Source organism: Grampus griseus (genome assembly GCF_964374135.1).
Source record: "Grampus griseus genome assembly, chromosome: 6".
Classification (NCBI taxonomy): Eukaryota; Metazoa; Chordata; class Mammalia; order Artiodactyla; family Delphinidae; genus Grampus; species Grampus griseus.
This window is the reverse complement of record NC_139000.1, coordinates 100,026,462-100,045,320: the sequence shown is the minus strand read 5'-3', so window position 1 is coordinate 100,045,320 and position 18,859 is coordinate 100,026,462. Positions and strand designations below refer to the sequence as shown.

Sequence of the window (18,859 nt, the reverse complement as noted above, 5' to 3'; positions counted from 1 at the left end):
TCTGGGGAGGAAGGAGCAGCTCTGTGTCTGCCGAGGGTGCTTCGCTCTGTATTAAGAGCTCAGTACATCTGTTTCTGGGAGAAGCTTGTGGTCATGGAAATCTGGGAGCTAGAAGATGTTCCAGTCCAGTGGGATCTGACCACTCCTTGTGCAGCTGACATCCCCTGGGTGTATTTGCTCACCCGATGGTAGGGGTGTCATAGCAAGCTGTAACCGCCCCCCACCACCGAGTGCGTTCTCCAGTCTGACGTGGGAGTGTCATGGGAAAGAAGCTGGAGGCTGTGTCCTCAAGTGCAGGGCCCTTCCAGGGAGTGGGGAGGGGCAATGGCTCTTGGAATTATTAACAGTCCTCCTGTGTAGTCCTGTGCTCTGTCTGTAGCTATGTTGAGCACACATCCTGAATTTTCCAAGACAGTCCTTCTTTCAAAACAATAAAATTGGGTGACGGGGGCCTCTCCGCGTGGCTTGTGAGATCTTAGTTCCCTAACCAGGGATTGAACCTGGGCCACGGCAGTGAAAGCACCGAGTCCTAACCACTGGCCCGCCAATGAACTCCCAAGATAGTCCTTTTTTTTTTCCTCAAAGATTCTGTGTCATTGCACCCACAGGTACAGTAGAATTACTACCAGTAGCAATTTTTGATTAAGGAAAGATAGCAGCAGCATCTGTAGGGTTTTTCCTTCCTCTTTGTTCATATCCCATTCACGCTGAGACAAAGCAGAAACTTCCAGGGCTGCTGGACCAGCAGGGACAGGACCCTGCTTCTGCCCATCTGGGGCCAACTTGCCCTGGGCGGCCCCTCCTCTGAGCAGTCCAGCAGTGATGCTGTCCAGCTCTCCCTGGCATCTCACTGGATTCTGCCAATCAGGGATGAGCACATAGACCCCAAAGACCTGGGACAGCACGAGAGGACAGGGTGTCCTCCCCGCCCTCCTCCTTTTCGAATCCCGCCATCATTCAAGGCCCAGTTCAAACCTACTCTTCCTTGAAGTCGTCCACCATCTCTCTTCTCTCATCTTTCTTTTTTTCCTTTAACCAGTACAGTATTTATTTATTTATTTGATAGACACTTAGGCAGCCCTTCCAAGTGCTGGGCACTGTGGTTAAGTGCTTTATAAGAATTAACTCATTTAACTATCCTAACAATCTGATGAAGTAGATCCCTCTGCTACATCTGATCTGGAGATGGGGAAACTGAGGCACAGTGACCTTTCTGTTAACCAATTCATTACCTACTGGTTGGTTATCATTTTAGAAAAAACTTTGACTACCTTGATCCGTATTCTGCCTTCCCAAAAACAAAACCATAAAAACACACAACGCAGGCTAAGAGCTTACCTAGGATATGGTATGGAGACAACCTCAGCCTCACCGACTCCTGGGTGAAGAATTTTTTTTTAAAGGATAAATATGGTAATTTAATAATGATAAAGGGGTTAACTCATCAAGAGGACATAACAATCTGAAATGTTTATGCGCCAAATAACAGCTCTTCAAAATACTCGAAGTAGAAACCGACAGAACTGCAAGGAGAAATAGACAAACCCACAATTAGAGCTGGTGATTTCAGTTCTACTCTCTCAATAATTTATAGAACAAGTAAGGATATAGAAGACCTAAACAACGCTATCACCCAATTTGACGTATTTGGCTTTCAGAGAACACTCCGCTCAACAACAGCACTATGCAAAATTTTTTCAAGTACACATTCAAACAAAACATAGCCTAGCTGGAGCATAAAATAAGCCTGGACCATAAATTATGTCTCAATAAATTTAAAATGATTCAAGTCATACAAAGCGTGTTCTGTGAACATGATGGAATTATGTTAGAAATCAATAACAGAAAGATATCTAGAAAATTCCCAAGTACTGGAAACTGCATGCCCAGTTCTAAATAACCCTTCTGTCCTAAAGGTAATCAAAAGGTAAATTAAAAAGTATTTTGGCCTGAATTAAAATGAAAACACAGTATCTCAAAATATGTGGAATATAGCTAAAGTAGTACTTAGAGGGAAATGTATACTCCTGTACTGGAAAAGAAGAAAGGTGTCAAATCAATGACATCAGCTTTCACTCTAAGAAACTAGAAAAAGAAGAGCAGATCAAACTGGGTGAAGATTTGATGTGGTCTGTGGCTGCGTTTCATCACCATTATAATTTCCATGACGAAACCAAGTCTACTTTGATTCAGCAGAGGGGGTAATTTAAGTCTCTTCTCATTGCTTCTCGTTGGATTCACATCTTTAATTTTGTCTATCAATGGGAGAGAGTTTTACACTCAACTTGTCCTGCTAATTGACAAAGGGAAATAAAGGCAGGGGACAACAAGACAGCATGCTGAAGATATCTGAAGAATTTGGGTGACCAACCCTTCTGATTGCCCAGGACTGAGGGGTTTCCTGGGACCAGGGGTCCCATCTCTTTTATTTATTTATCTATTGAAGTATAGTTGATTTACAATATTGTGTTAGTTTCAGGTGTACAACGAAGTGGTTCGGTTATATATATATTCTTTTATATATATTTATATATAACTTTTCTTTTCTTCATATATACATATAAAACTGAAGATTATTTTCCATTATAGGTTATTACAGCATACTGAATATAGTTCCCTGTGCTATACAGTAGGTCCTTGTTTTTTATCTACTTTATATATAGTCGTGTGTATCTGTTAATCCCAAATCGTAATTTATCCCTCCCCCCTTTCCCCTTTGGTAACCATAAGTTTGTTTTCTATGTCCGTTGAGTCTGTTTCTGTTTTGTATATGAGTTCATTTGTATTATTTGTTTAGATTCCACATATAAGTGATACCATATAATATTGGGTTGGCCAAAAATTTCGTTTGGGTTTTTCCATAACATCTTGTCTTTTTCTGTCTGACTTACTTCACTTAGTATGATAATCTCTAGGTCCATCCATGTTGCTGCAAATGGCAATATGTCATTCTTTTTTTATGGCGAATATTCCATTGTATTTGTCTCTCTTAGATCCCTTTCTGCATTTTGTATTTGTAGACTTTAGTATTATCTCACTACACTCGGTTAGTCCCTTGTCTTCTAGAATGTGAGCTTCCTGTGGGCAGGAGGCCACCACTGCCCTTCCGGGTCCTGCTCCACAGTGCCCAGCGCGGGCCCAGCATGACCAAATGTTCAGTGAGTGCTGGCAGGTGCACCCTGCAGAGCTCGGTCTGGAGTAGGACTGAATCCCAAGAGCAGGGACCGTGCCTCTCTGGTTCCACCACCAGATCCCCAGCAGCTGGCACAATGGCTGGTCCAATGCCCAGTTGTGGAAGAAGGGAGGGGTGGGCACCATGATGCCTTGGTCACCTGCCCCGTCTTACCTTCTGCAGAATGTTTGCCGCCCGCAAGAAGCAGCGCTATTGGCCGTTCTCCATGGACTGCACAGGCACGGAGGCCCACATCTCCAGCTGCAGGCTGGGTCCTCAGGTGTCGCTGGACCCTGTCAAGAATGTCACCTGTGAGAACGGGCTGCCGGCTGTGGTGAGTTGTGTGCCTGGCCAGGTCTTCAGCCCTGATGGACCCTCAAGATTCCGGAAAGCCTACAAGCCAGAGGTGAGGATGGGGCAGGTGATTCGGCCCCTTGGCACCTGAGGGGAAGGTCTGGTGGTTAAGGGAGCAGAGAGGGACCCCCAAGAGACAGCAAGGAAATGAAGACCACTTTTCTAGAGGGCAGGAAGGCAGAGGACACCCGTCAGGGCCAGCCTCTCCGATAGATGCCACCTCTAGGGTGTGACAAGAAGCTGAGCCCCTGCCCCTAATCATTAGCACCCCTACCTGTCCTTCCACTGCTGCTCTATTCTGAGGCCAGCGTCCCCTTTGTGGGGGACAGATACACCGGAGAGGAACATGACTCGTTACTGACGTCACAGGCTCCGTGTGGACCGCATGAAGGGTGGGGGTGGCCACTTGGGGCTCCTGCACAATTCCCAGAGGAATCAAGCATCCTGGAGCCTTTGGAAAAATGATCCAACCGTCAAAAGCACGTGAAATCAGCAACTTGCCAACGAGCTTTGGTTTATTCTGCAACAGAAAGGGTCACCATGTTTAAAAGTTGTCACCGTGATAGTAAATGGAAACGTACCATCCCCACGTCTGTGTTATCTGTACCCGTTACCACGTTATACGTTTGTGAACCAGCCAGTGTGTGTGCGTGTGGGTGTATTCAAGAGATGTCAGTGTACGTCTGTTCACATCAATTACATCCCCGCTTCAACTGACTGATTCCTTAGGACAAGCGAACTAGCCCAACCATTGGCAGGCTTGACACATCCTCTGAAGACGAGAAAGTGCACTCTTCTGTCTTCCCCTGAAAGTCATTAGGCAGCTTTTCTATTTCCTATCCTCCTCTTTTCATATATCCACAAAGTGTCTCTGTGATTTGCATACTCTGAAAACTGCTAATACGGGCCGGTGGGTGGGAAGAGCACCTGGAAAGAGCAGAAGGATGGTTAGGAAAGAGAGCTAATCATTTAGTAGGGATTGATTCCCTGTATCAGACGAAACCGAATTACTTGGCAATCGGTCCCCTGGGCCAGGACAGGTTCCAAGTCAGCTCCGATCACATTAGGGGTAAGACGAGAGAGTAAACTCTGATGGGGGCAGGTGGTGTGTCAGGCGGGTCCAGGTAGGGGGGTGGAGTGGAAGGCAGGAGTAGCAACCCCTCCCCAAGCTGAGGCAGCCTCATTCCGTGTCTACTGTCCCTTCTCCATGTCTCTCCCCCTATCTACCCCCCTGCCCTCTCCAATCTCTCCTGTCCATCAACATCTGATGACCTGCTCTTGGACAGGGGCTGATAACACTCACCCAGTGGAATCGAGAAACCCGGGCAGGAGCCAATAAGCCACACTGGGTGCCCCCTCCCAGGCTGGGGTGGCATATTTGGACAAAAGAAGAACCCTTAAACCAAAGGAGCGAAGTGAACACAGCGAGCCCAGGCATCAACCGGAGGGTGTGAGAACTCTTTGGGGTGTCTTCCTGGCACTTCCGTCCGGAAGCCAGCCCCGTCCCCCTCCGTCCCCACCAGGGCTTCCAAACTGCACAGACCTGACCACACATCACACGTGTGCAGCCAGGCCACAGAGGCATGCCTGCAGCCCCTCACTTCCCCCCCACTGCCATGTGCTTGGACAGCCACAGCCTCAGCCTGAGCCTCTGAGCTTTCCTCATGTGTCATCCAGAATACCAGGTCCTACTGTTTTGGAATTCCTCTTACTGTGTGGTTGAAAGCAAAGGAATCAAACTCATACCAAACCAGTTCCAAAAAAAAGAGCAAGAAAGGCTTACATCACATTTTCCCTTGGTTTCCTTCTTTCCTCCAGGGCCAGCTGACTCATCCTGGCCTCTGCCAGATAGGGTAAGGTTATCTGGGACTCTGCCTTACGCCTGAGTCACGGATGGTCCGCTCCATGGGAAGGGGACCCTGACATCCAGCTAGAGAGCTTAGGAAAGGAAATGGGGGAAGGGAGAGGTCACGGTTCTGCAACAGTCAGGGGCTGGGGCCAGCAGTTGTATTTGTCTTGTTTTCTAAAGCTAGACTAAAGTTTCTCGAAGCCAGTGTGGGTTTTGCACCCCTTCCTGTCCCTCTTTTCTTCTCCCTCTAGTGCCAGGGTCTGTCCCTGAGGTCTGTAAATCTGGGTGGGGACCTTGGCTGGAGGTTGGAGACACAGGCTCTTGTTTGATGCCTTGGCCCTCGAGATGACTGCTGTATGTTAATGCTTGAAAAACACCACCTCCAGCCAGGGCTGCCTCGTCCAGACCATCAGTGGGTGTGATGAAGGGAGTCCAGGGCTGTGGACTGCACAGGCCAGAGTAGAACAATGACTCTGGTCTGATCCAACACACACAGAAGGGCTGCACAGTCACCCCTTACTCCTTCTGTATTGAATCAAATGGCATCAGCAATAGCTCAGAGCCTCACAGCCTTCTGAGTTCCCCACCCCAGCACACACACACACACACACACACACACACACACGCACAGAAACGGATGCAAAGCAGGGCATGTGGGCAGATGGAGTCAAATGACCTATCTCCCATCTTGTAAGGTGTAATCCAATGGGATTAAGATGCTGCTGGAGAGTAGGTCTTACTCCTGTGCAATTAAATAAGCCCATAAGGTGATAAGGCTTCCAGGCTGTCAGTGAGCAAGTAGGCATAACTAAACTATAACCACCCACTCTCTGCATATCTGGTGGGGCTGCACCTTCAGAAGAGTTGGGCAGATCTAGACGTGGAGTAGAATCGGAGTGGCGGAGCTGGAGTGGCGACTGGTCATGAGCCCAGCTGCAGGACTGATGTGGGACGTCACCAGTGGGAGGCTCTCCACCCCCTTGCCACGGCCCATCCCCAAGTCTTGGCCGCCTCAGTGGGGCCCCGCCCGCTCACTCTCCGTCTTCTCTCTCCTGCCTCTCATCCGCCTGCAGAGCAGGATCCTTGTGGTTGGTCCGTTTAGCGCCCTGGAATCTCCCCCGGGGCTAGACCGCAGCACGCTGTTACAAGCAGGATAGAATTATGATCCATTTGGAGTCTGCAGACTTTGGGGGTAGGAGGTTCTTTCTGTAGCTCTGAAGCTTGAGGTTCTGGAGTGAGGGGGTGGAGGGAAGTGTTGGTGTTAAGGTCGTCGAGCAAGTATGGGGTGGGGTGATCAGCTGCTGAGGGTCCCTGATGGGCTCCCCAGTGGCCCAGGACGAAAGGTCCACGAGAAGGCTGCAAAGGGAGCGGAGCGCACCGCCGAGCCGACCACGCAGAGTGAGCATGCGCGCCTCCACCCCTCCGCGGGCACACACGCAGATAGAGCACTGTCAGCTCCTAGCCTGGGTCCCGGGAGTGGGGAGGGGTTGGGAAAGGAGGGGAGTGAGCTGCGCTCAGCAGGACCATGTGTCTCTTCAGCAACCCCTGGTGCGGTTGAGAGGAGGTGCCAATGTCGGGGAGGGCCGCGTGGAGGTGCTCAAGAACGGAGAATGGGGTACCGTCTGCGACGACAAGTGGGACCTGGTGTCCGCCAGCGTGGTCTGCAGAGAGCTGGGCTTCGGGAGCGCCAAAGAGGCCATCACAGGCTCCCGGCTGGGGCAAGGTAAGGCGTGGGGAGGACGTTCTGTGCGCTCTCTTCACGGAAAGTGTCACATGGGGAGCCCAGTGGGGGCTGGCTGGCCTCATCCTTTCCAGGCTCTTCCTGCTTTGCCTCCTCCCTCCAGCAGCTGCTGCTCTGTTAGACAATCCCAGGCCTCTCCCCAGGCAGTTGGAGCTGGAAGGGCCTTAGGGAATATTGAGTGCCCATTTTATGGATTTGGAAGCTGAGACCCAGAGAAGGAAGTAAACGACCAAGATGAGACAGCATATTAGCACCCAATGAATATTCTAATGGAGGTCTACCCAATTCCTAACCCAATGCTCCCCACAGCCCCACTGAAAAAGCTGGAATTTCCAGGTCCTTCCCCCAGGAGAAGACCTCAGAATTCATGAGGCTATGGACCACCCCAGGCACAAAAGAATCCTGCATGTCATCTTACTTTTCCACCCTGAGTTAGCACCACAAACATTCTCTCCCTGTCGCCAGAGACTGGGAACAGGATGCCCTGCTCCCAATGTCATGAGATGCTAACAAAAGAAGGGGCCTGGTTTTTATTAAGTGTCTCAAACAAATCTTTCCTTTGAGCAAAGAACAAGAGTATAGGAGGCTTTCAAGCAGGTCACCCTGTTGAGAGGAATGTTGTCAGCATGACATGGCAACACAACAGATAACTTCCCCTCCCGACCCCCATGAAGACCACTGCCCTGTGCCAGCCCTGGTCCTGCAGGGGGTGGAGTCTTTGCCCCAAACAGACTCTGCAGCCCAGCGAGCGTCCAGCACCCCACCCCACCCCACCCAGGGGGACTTTGTGTGTTGAGCAAAGGAAACCAGTCATCTGCAGGAATCTTTTCAGTGTTGACCCCCAGGGAGGCTGCTGCAGACCAGGGGCTGCCGTGGTTGGGAGGGGGTGGGGAGGGAGGAGAGTGGGCTGCAGACGAGGGTGGGCTGTCCTATCCCGTGAGGAGAAGATGTCTCCACACTGTCAGGAATAACACCATCACCCCACAGAAAGGAGTATGGTGAGGTCATTGGCCACAACCTGGAGGAAATAACAGCCCAGTGGACCCTAGAGACAGTCTTGGAATCATAGATGGCGCTGCTACAGAAGAACTCAGAGGTCATCTCGTACAACAGATGAGGAATCTGAGGCTCTGGAGAGCGAGCCTGAGGTCACACCTATAGTTAGTGGCAGAGAAAGATTGAAACTCGTGTCTTCTAACTCTCAGATGTGCGCTTCTCCCTTCTACCCACCTGTCTCAGCCTGCTCACATTCAGAGCATCTCTACCTCCAATCCCTGCAAGCTTCCTGGGGTCTACTGAAGTTTGAGGGTCTAGGGTGGACTAGAACATTGCTTTGTGCCAGCCGTCAGTGACCCAGTGACAATCTTTCTCCTCCCCTGTCGTGGTGAGCTCTTTGCAGTTCCCTTGAATCTCGAATATTCCCACAGTCCATTGTGCTAATTAGGTAATGTGTTGGTTTGTGGTCTCCCCAGGCCTGCAGGACAAAGACCACTCATTCTGAGGAGGAAACAAGCCCCAGATGACATAAACATTCCGTTTATCATGGGTGTGTGCTATTTGACCTAATTATTTCACTGCCCAGAGCAGCCAGAATTTTCCCAGGGCCCACGGGACTCTGGGAGAAAGAGACATTTGGCATTTTCAATGCTGTCCTTGAAAGAACCATTGGATGATGTATCATCTCCTGCCACATTGGGCAGGTCAACTCTGGTAGGCAGAAAGGGAAAAGTCCACATTTGATGTCATGCCACAGAAGAGTCAGGGTCCATCCTCAGCCCTGCCTCTAGCTGGTGGACCAAGTTACCACACCCACAGCGAGGGTAGTGAAAGGGCAAGTGCTGAGGGGTGGGCAGTCTGAGTCCTGGTCCTGGCCCTGCCACCTACGTGCTCGGTGAGCTTGAGCAACCTTCTGGGTCTCAGATCCTTCCCTGGATTCACGGTGTCTGAGGTTCTGTCTGTCCAGCCTCCTGGGATTCTGAGACCTGTTCTTATCACCAGCATGGATGTTAGGTCAGAGTCAGGCACTGTGCTTTGTGTTCTGAGATCCCCTGTACACATCTGAACTCCAGCTGTCTGTTCACACAACTGGCTCCCACCATGCCTTTCTCATAGTCTTCTGGAGACATTCATTTTATCAGGAATGAATGAATGAGGGAATTCCCTAGCAGTCCAGTGGTTAGGACTCCGCGCTTCCACTGCAGGGGCCACGGGTTGGATCCCTGGTCGGGGACCTAAAGGATCCCACAAGCCTCGCGGTGTGGCCAAAAAAAAAAAAAAAAAAGGAAGGAATGAATGAATTAGTTCCAGTTGCATAAGTAGGGTGAGCTGAACAAACACTTGGTAAAGAAATTCCAACACTCCAGACCCACGCTGTCCAACAGACATATAATGTGAGCCACATATGTGATGTTAACATTTTCTAGTAGCCATGTAAAGAACAAATAAAAAGAAAGAGATGGGGCTTCTCTGGTGGCGCAGTGCTTGGGAGTCTGCCTGCCGTTGCAGGGGACATGGGTTCGTGCCCCGGTCCGGGAAGATCCCACATGCCGCGGAGCGGCTGGGCCTGTGGGCCATGGCCGCTGGGCCTGCGCGTCCGGAGCCTGTGCTCTGCAACGGGAGAGGCCACAACAGTGAGAGGCCCGCATACTGCAAAAAAAAAAAAAAAAAAAAAAAAGAAACAGATGAAATTCATTTTAATAATCTATTTTCCTTAATATTATATATAATATTTCCAAAACATTATGATTTCAACATGTAATCAATATAAATGCTCTTGATGAGATAGTTCACAGGTAGGGTACTGACTCTCTGAAATGCAGGATGCGTTTTGCACTTACGGCCCATCTTGGTCTGGACTGACCACGTTCCAAGGGCTCGGCGAGGTGGCAGCTGCTGCGCTGGATGGGGCAGCTCCAGAGCAGTGCCTTTCAAACCCTTTTGCTTGAAACCGCCCATCAGAAATACTGCCAGCACATGCAAGTAAAGCTGAAACATAAGTCTCTGGAGACAATGCTTACCTTTATAACATGCAAAAGGCTGTGCGTTGTCCTAGTCTATTCTATTGTGATCTTCAAAATCTGGTGGCAACCTGCAGAGTTGTGGGTCCCAAGTCCATAACATCGTTCTAGCAGGTTGGACATGGAGTCATCATCATCACCACCATCATCATCATCACCATCACCATCATCACCATCATCATCATCATCACCATCACCACCACCACCAACACCGTCATCATTACTGCCAGTACCGTCATCACTGTCATCATTGCCATTATCACCATCATCACTCTCCTCACAATCATGAAACAAGCCACTGCTCTAACTGGATACTCAAATCCAAGGTTGCTCTGTGTTTCTGAGCCCGTCTTAATTCATGAGCTGAGGCTCTGCTTACTTCAGCATCTCTGTTGGGGATCTGTATTTTGCATAGCCTTTCCGCTCTGAGTCCTTGGGTATTTCCAGCCACAGTTACCGATGTGTTTTTATAAATTTTATAAAATTCCAAGGAATTGGAAGCTTCATCATTTATGAATTTCCAAGGAAATGGAAACTTGGCTCTTACCTGTCACAGTGGGTTGCTCCTGGAATTTAATTTTGGGGCTCAGTGAGCCTAGATACCAGGTGTCTCCAGAAACCAAGAGCCGGGGGTCCCTCCTTTGGACTCCAAAGCACAGGAAGTCACCTCCATCTTTATCATTTACCACATGATATTACAAGTCTTTGTGTAAGTGTCTGCCTCCCCCAGGCACTAACCGTGAGCTTGTCACGGCAGGGCCTGCCTTAATTCCTCTGTGGGTCCCCAGCACCTGGCACAGAGGCTGACGTCAGCAGGGACTCAGTGAAGCCAAGGACATCCATTCAGATGCTGCTTGCAACACTTCCTGTTTGCCAGGCTCTTGTTGGGAATTCACAAGGCACACAGACATAGTGCCTGCCCTCGTGGGGCCTCCAACCCAGTGGGGAAGCAGACAGACATTGAACAGGGAGGCGCTTGAGTGCAGTGCGAAGCAGAGTGCTCAGTGGAGGCTACCCGAGGGGACCCAGCTTAGATGCGGCTCAGAAAGGTTGTGCCGTCAAAGTGGCATCAAAGCTGAGCCCTGAAGGATGAGCAGGAGTTCGCTGCTGAGGAGGAAGAAGGTCCAGGCGGAGGGAAATGCTTGGCTCAATGGAACAGCCAAAGGGAGGCTGGTGTGGCCGAGCTAGGGAGGAGCAGGCAAAGCTGGAACGCTAAGTGGAGGCCTGTCTCTGGTCGGACCATTTGGGGACTGTGGATTTTACCCTGAAGTGCAGTGAGAAGCCATCACAGGGGTTTAAGACAGGGGGTGACATGATTCAAGATCTCTTGGGCTGTGCGTGGCAAATATTTTGGACTAAGAAAGCCGGAGGGAGACTAGAGGCTATTTCATTCATCCTACTGGGAGATGACAGGGTTGGACTAGTGTCGTGGTGGCAGAAATGGAAAGCACTGAGATTTGCGGGGAGCGAACAGAACATGGTGAAGGATTGCTTGTCTGTGATAAAGGAGGAGGAGACGGTGCCTCTGGGTTCTGCTGAGAACGGCCAGGTGCATGGAGGTACCACTTCCTGAGATGGGGAGGTGCTGGCGGAAAAACAGGCTGGAGAAGGCCCTCCTGCTGGAATGAGAAAGGACAAAAGCAGATGAGTCTTTCAAGAAGTTCTCCCTGAAGGGAAGGAACGTGACAGGCCAGAGGGAGGTGTAGGATCAGGGGAGGGTCGTTGTAAAGATGGGAGATTTTAGCACGTTTGAGTGCTGAGGGACTGACCCGAACCAGAGGAGGGTGGCAAGGACCAGGAGAGAGAGGAGAACGCAGGGCAAGACAGGGTCCAAGGTGGGCTTCCAGGCAGTCAGGAGCTCCCGGAAAGAACTGGACTTGGATCCATCTTGATGGGCTAGACAGAGGAGAGGTGGATCTGTGAGCCGAGCTGAGCTGAATGCCGGACAGACAGAATTTCCTCTCCCCAGCAGTGGGAGGCTCCCCCTGTGACCCCGGTGCCTGTAAGGGAAGCTTCCCGCGTGCACACTAGAGGTCCTTGCTGAATGTCTTCCGTCTGCCCTTACGGCTCCACTCTCTGCCTTGCCCACATGGTCCAGGGTCCTGGGAGGCAGGCTTGGGTGTGGCCAGCTGAGAGCCCTGGGGGAGACTGGAGGTGGGGAGAGTGGAGGGGTCAGGTCTTTACTCTCCTTGTGGGCCACTGTGTCCCTCCACGGAGGGTAACGGCTCTTCAAAGGTGGCCTCCCCACATGGCTTTTTTGCTCTCCTGGGACAGATATTGGCACCTCCTTTTACTCCTGCAGGCCTGGGGGTGGCCTCTGTACCCCAGGATTATTAGCCCACAAGTACTGGACTGTCCACTGTGATTTCCCCACGCTCTGTCCATAACTTTATTTTTAAAATCTCTTTCTCTAACTCAGATCATCCAATTTGAGAATGCCATCTCTTTCCTGCGGGGAGCCTGACTACACAGTGACAGTCACCCCTTTCGGATTCATCAGTGCATGGAATGTTGTCCTCTAGTCCAACCCCTTTATTTCAGTGAGAAAACGATATTCAGAGAGGCTGAGTGAGTTGGTCAAGGTCACACAAGTTAGTAGCAACTTTTGTTTCTTCTCATGGAAGAAATGATTCCCAAGACAAGAAAAAATTCTCTCCAGGTAGAAGAGGCCTGGGTCATCGAGCTGATTATAGGAGGTGGTTGGGAGGATTTTGAGGATGGGAGAGGCATGTTCTTATTGTCTGGAACTTTCTTTCCCATCCTAGAAGGTTTCATAGCCTATGTGCATTTTCCATCCCCAGGGATAGGACCCATCCACCTCAATGAAATCGAGTGCACCGGGAATGAGAAGTCCATCATAGACTGCAAGTTCAATGCTGAGTCTCAGGGCTGCAACCATGAAGAAGATGCTGGTGTGAGATGTAACATCCCCGCCATGGGCTTCCAGAAAAGGGTAAGGAGCCTGGACTCCCAGAGGGAACTCTGTTATATGTTGGTCACTGAAGCCCCAGAAAATGTAGACCAGATGGCCTCAGGCTAAAGCTTTCCAACAGGTGGTAGAAGGGTGCTCTGATGATGAGCTCAGAAAGTTGTCAGGCTCTGCTGCTCTCACTGTTGGTGACCGTCACCAACAGTGAGAGGAGGAGCGAAATGAAGAGACACGTGGATGAGCTCTACTGGCCTTACTGGCAGATGCTGGGGATCCACTGTGCGCCGCGCCCTGCACTGGGGCTGGACATACAGGGTGATTGTAACTCAGTCCTTCCTGCGAGGGATTCAAGGTGTACAGCACCTGTGGTGCCCTTGGCAAAAGCCCTTTCCAAGAACCCAGAGGAACCACATTACAGCAGGTCCGCGAATCACACAGATCTAAGCACAACACAGATAGTATCTGGGGACCGAAGACTGTATGTTGGCTTCCAGAGGGAAAGAAAAGGGAACCTTTACAGCGTTATGTCCGAGACACATCCCTCCCTTCCTGAGATGGCGTCTCTAAAAACCTGCATCGTGTCCCCTCGTGTGGGTGACCTTTCCCACAGGGGTAGCCAACAGGATGAGCTCCTCTTTGCCAGGAGGTCGTCTATCCAATCCTACAAAAAGGCCCGGTAAACCCTATTTAATGCTCTTCACTAAACCATGAATTTGGTACAGGGCTGGCTCACTGGAAGAACTTCTTGAAGGCTTATTTTTTTAATGAGCAAATGCAGACACATCAGGGTACAGAGTGGCTCCCCAGCCAGGTGCCTGCTCTGACGGTGATTCTTGACCTTGGCACCAGCATGTCAAAGGCACTACTGGATTGGTCAGCCACAACAGTTCACCGCCCAATGGGGCCAAAGATGTGAACCCACCAGCCCTCAACCAAGCCAGGCATTTGCTTGGGGGTAAGCAGGAGCGTGGGCCACAGCCCCACAGCCGCAGGGAGGGCTTGCCGTCTGTAATTGCTGAGCAGCCTTCCAAGAAGGCCATAACAGAGCCATAAAAGCTGACGTGCCAAGAGTCCCCGTATGCTGGGGCACCGTCCTCTTCAGACAGATCGGACTTGGGTGGAATGGGGTTTGCAACGCAAAGGAAAGACCTAGGCCAAAGAAAGTGAAGTTTTCCAGAAGGGTTTTATGGTGGGTGGAGCTGAGCTTGCCCACGTGGCCGGTCATGCCAGTGGGGCACCACACTCGCAGCACAAACAGCCCTCACCCTTTCGTGGGCCCTCCAGGCTCTAAAAGATGAGCCTGGTGCTCAAGCACAGGGCGTGGGAGAGTTGTACGCCTGGATCTGCCATTTCTATCCCCCGGGAAGGAAAAGAAGGATGTCACCTCTGAAAGGAATCCCCGCGGGCTGTGTGAGCCGTCTCCCATGGCAGTGGGCCAGGCTTCTGCAGGGCCTGCCTTGGGGCTCCCAAGGGCATTGGTAACGCCGCTGAGCAGAAAAATCAAGACTCCCAAGCTTTATCACTGTGTTAGTTTTCTGGGGCTGCCATAGCAAAATACCACAGACCGGGTGGCTTAAACAATAAAAATTGATATTCTCATAGTCTGGAGGCTGGAAGTCCAAGATCAAGGTGTCGGCAGGGTTGGTTTCTCTTGAGGCCTCTCCCCTTGGCTTGCAGATGGCCGCCTTCTCACTGTGTCCTCACATGGCCTTTCCTCCGTGCACACACAACCCTGGTGACTCTTTCTCTTCTAAGGAAACCAGTCCTATTGGATTAGGGCCCATCCATATGATCTCATTTAACCTTAGTTACCTCTTGAAAGGCCCTACCTCCAAGTGAGTCACATTTGGACTAACATGGGGGTTAGGGCTTCAGCATATGAATTTGGGGGGTGACACAAGTCAGTTCATGACAATCACGCACTAGCTGATTCCTTAATGAATCTCTTTAAGGGTTCAGTTTCTCCTCAGAAAATAAAGAGGTGAGAGAGGTGATTCCTAGCTTCCCTTCCAGCCCGCAGTTCATTAGGAAATTGACTTCTCTATTGAATGACTAGTAAAACTCAGAGACTTGGAACCGGGTGGTTTTGTCCATCCAGCCACAGCAGAGCTGCGTTTCTTTCATTGCTGGGGTGAGATGCCAAGGCAGGGAGGCTCTGGGACTGGCAGGTGGGTTTACCAGGCGAGCTAATCCACGCAGGGGCCCTGGCACCTTTGCTGACCTCTAGTTCCCTTCTGAACTGTGAGCCTGGCCCTGACTGGGTAGCAGGACCAAGCCCACATGTGGAATGTGAGTTGGAGAATGCCCGTGCTTGCTTTCATGTTAACATCTGGGTTGCGTTACCTCACTTCCTACCCGCCACCTCCAAAAATAGGTGTGGGACTGGTGAACCACAACGTTATCAAAACACAGGGCGGCCTCACCATGCCCCACTGGCTGGAAGCGGGTGTTTTGTTTTCCCTATTCACGCTCAGAAAACTTCAGGTGCCTGCACTTCGCTCCCTTCTTTCAAACCCCATACTGCTGCCACCGAGAATCAAAGGAATAGGAAAAAAGAAATACCTTGGGTTGTTTTTAAAAAAAACAGTGGAGGAGGATTGACCTCTCCTGGCATCCTTGAAAGGTAATGAGGTGGAGAGGGTGCAGGCCAGAGGCTCCTGGCTGACCCCGAGGCCTCTTGGGGTTCCACCAATGCTGGTAGAGTCAGAGCATTGAGCCAGGCTGCTTCCAGAATGGGACACCCAGGACAGGGGCCCTGGAAATAGAGAGTTGTGTCCTGGGCTGAATTTGAACTTCATGGCTGGCCTCTTTTGTTCCCTCCACAGTTTTCTAGAAAATGAGAAAAGGCCTCCAATGCATCTTGAGGTGCCTGGATTCCTCCCGGGGTGATGGAACCCTGCTCCCTGTTACGGAGGCTGCTCCAGGCTTGCTTAGCCTTGGACGCACGGCCACAGCTTGGAGCTTTTGGAAGTGCTTCAAGGAGAGGCCCCAGCTTGCCACTGGTGACTCCAAGTTTTCCTTGCCCTGGAGTCACTGTGCAGCCACATTCTTTAGCAAGAGCCTCTCAGACTTCTGTTGGCTCTAAAACCTAGGACAAGAGCACACAGCCAACAAACTCTGGCTGCACAGGCAGTGTTGGACAAAGGACAGGGGCCCTCCCAGAGAGAGCCCTTGAGACAGGAGCCTTCACATTGAGACTTAATCTTGGGGCCCCACTGCTCTCTGGTAGTGGGACAAAGTGTGAACTGTGGGTTCTTTAGGCTCCCCCATCTTCATCTTTCACTGACCTTGGGGCAACAAAATGAAGTCAGTTTGGGGGGGCAGTGGCCTATGAAGGGGGTAGCGGAGGTAGCTATCAGCCCCCAGTGCAGTTAGTAACACAGGGCACAGTCTGTAGGGAGATAAAAAATAATGATAAACCCAATTAAAACTTATTCTGCTTTTTTTTTAAATTATTTTTTTTTGTACAGCGGGTTCTTATTAGTTACCCATTTTATACGTATTAGTGTATATATTTCAGTCCCAATCTCCCCACCCCACCCCCACCACTTCCTCCCCTTGGTGTCCATACATTTGTTCTCTACATCTGTGCCTCTATTCCTGCCCTGCAAACTGGTTCATCTGTACCATTTTTCTAAGTTCCACATATATGCGTTAGTACACGATATTTCTTTTTCTCTTTCTGACTTAATTCACTCTGTATGACAGTCTCTAGATCCATCCACGTCTCTACAGATGCCCCAATTTCGTTCCTTTTTATGGCTGTGTAATATTCCATTGTATATATGTACCACATCTTCTTTATCCATTCATCTGTCGATGGGCATGTAGGTTGCTTCCATGACCTGGCTATTGTAAATAGTGCTGCAGTGAACATTGGGGTGCATGTGTCTTTTTGAATTATGGTTTTCCCTGGGTATATGCCCAGTAGTGGGATTGCTGGGTCATATGGTAGTTCTATTTTTAGTTTTCTAATGATCCTCCATACTGTTCTCCATAGTGGCTGTATCAATTTACATTTGCACCAACAGTGCAAGAGGGTTCCCTTTTCTCCACACCCTCTCCAGCATTTGTTGTTTTTAGATTTTCTGACGATGCCCATAATAAATGGTGTGAGGTGACACCTCATTGTAGTTTTGATTTGCATTTCTCTAATAATTAGTGATGTTGAGCAGCTTTTCATGTGCTTCTTGGCCATCTGTATGTCTTCTTTGGAGAAATGTCTATCTAGGTCTTCTGCCCATTTTTGGATTGGGTTGCTTGTTTTTTAATATTGAGCTGCATGAGCTGTTTATATATTTTGGAGATTAATCCTTTGTCCATTGATTCGTTTGCAAATATTTTCTCCCATTCTGAGGGTTGTCTTTTCACCTTGTTTACAGTTTCCTTTCCTTTGCAAAACTTTTAAGTTTCATTAGGTCCCATTTGTTTATTTTTACTTCCATTACTCTAGGAGGTGGATCAAAAAAGATCTTTCTGTGATTTACGTCAAAGAATGTTCTTCCTATGTTTTCCTCTGAGAGTTTTATAGTGTCTGGTCTTACATTTAGGTCTCTAATCCATTTTGAGTTTATTTCTGTGTATGGTGTTAGGGAGTGTTCTAATTTCATTCTTTTACGTGTAGCTGCCCAGTTTTCCCAGCACCACTTATTGAAGAGACTGTCTTTTCTCCATTGTATATCCTTGCCTCCTTTGTCATAGATTAGTTGACCATAGGTGTGTGGGTTTATCTCTGAACTTTCTATCCTGTTGCATTGATCTATATTTCTGTTTTTGTGCCAGTACCATATTGTCTTGATTACTGTAGTTTTGTAGTATAGTCTGAAGTCAGGGAGTCTGATTCCTCCAGCTCCATTTTTTTCCCTCAAGACTGCTTTGGCTATTCGGGGTCTTTTGTGTCTCCATACAAATTTTAAGATTTTTTGTTCTAGTTCTGTAAAAAATGTCATTGGTAATTTGATAGGGATTGCATTGAATCTGTAGATTGCTTTGGATAGTATAGTCATTTTCACAATATTGATTCTTCCAATCCAGGAACATGGTATATCTCTCCATCTGTTTATATCATCTTTAATTTCTTTCATCAGTGTCTTATAGTTTTCTGCATATGAGTTTTTTGTCTCCCTAGGTAGGTTTATTCCTAGGTATTTTATTCTTTTTGTTGCAGTTGTAAATGGGAGTGTTTCCTTAATTTCTCTTTCAGATTTTTCATCATTAGTGTATAGGAATGCAAGAGATTTCTGTGCATTAATTTTGTATCTCCATCCTGACTGTGAGTCGGTCCCCAGTTCTGGCTTGGTGGTCCCTGCTTTGGGACAAAGGCATCCCTGGAGAAGGGGGCTTACGTGCATGGTTTGGAGGTGGTCTAGCATGATGGTTAAGAGACACTGTATCTGAGACTCTACTTTCTCATCTGTGAAATTTGGATGACATGGTACTGCTGCCTCCTAGGGGTGCTGTGAGGACCGAATGTCCATAAAGGGCTTGCACAGGGCCTCTAGAGACACGATAAGCGCTCTGAAAGTCTGCCTGTGAATTTCCCAGCACTAAGCACTGGGCCTGTCATATAGTAAACGCTCAATAAATACCAGATGAATGAATGGATCCTGTGAACTACGCACAATTCATTTCATCTCTCAGAAGGTGCCAGCATTACTGGCAGAGTTCAGTTAGCACATAAAGGAAGTATATGGTAAAATACAGGCCTGTATTAGGACTCAAATAAGCAGAGGGGATGGCTTGAAGTTACCTCTAGAGATATCCCGGATGGGTTGAAGGCGCACCCTGCCCAAGGGCT

The 18,859-nt window shown here is 49.3% G+C and overlaps 1 protein-coding gene across 1 annotated transcript in view; it reads left to right on the top strand.

Moving 5' to 3' along the window:
- Positions 1 to 18,859, top strand: part of LOXL2 (lysyl oxidase like 2) — a 97,447-nt gene that overhangs the window by 55,221 nt on the left and 23,367 nt on the right. Inside the window, exons 5-7 of the mRNA XM_082656742.1 lie at positions 3,356 to 3,578; positions 6,915 to 7,098; positions 12,935 to 13,086. Coding sequence (XP_082512868.1) covers positions 3,356 to 3,578; positions 6,915 to 7,098; positions 12,935 to 13,086 — 559 coding nt within the window. The remainder of the gene's footprint in view (positions 1 to 3,355; positions 3,579 to 6,914; positions 7,099 to 12,934; positions 13,087 to 18,859) is intronic.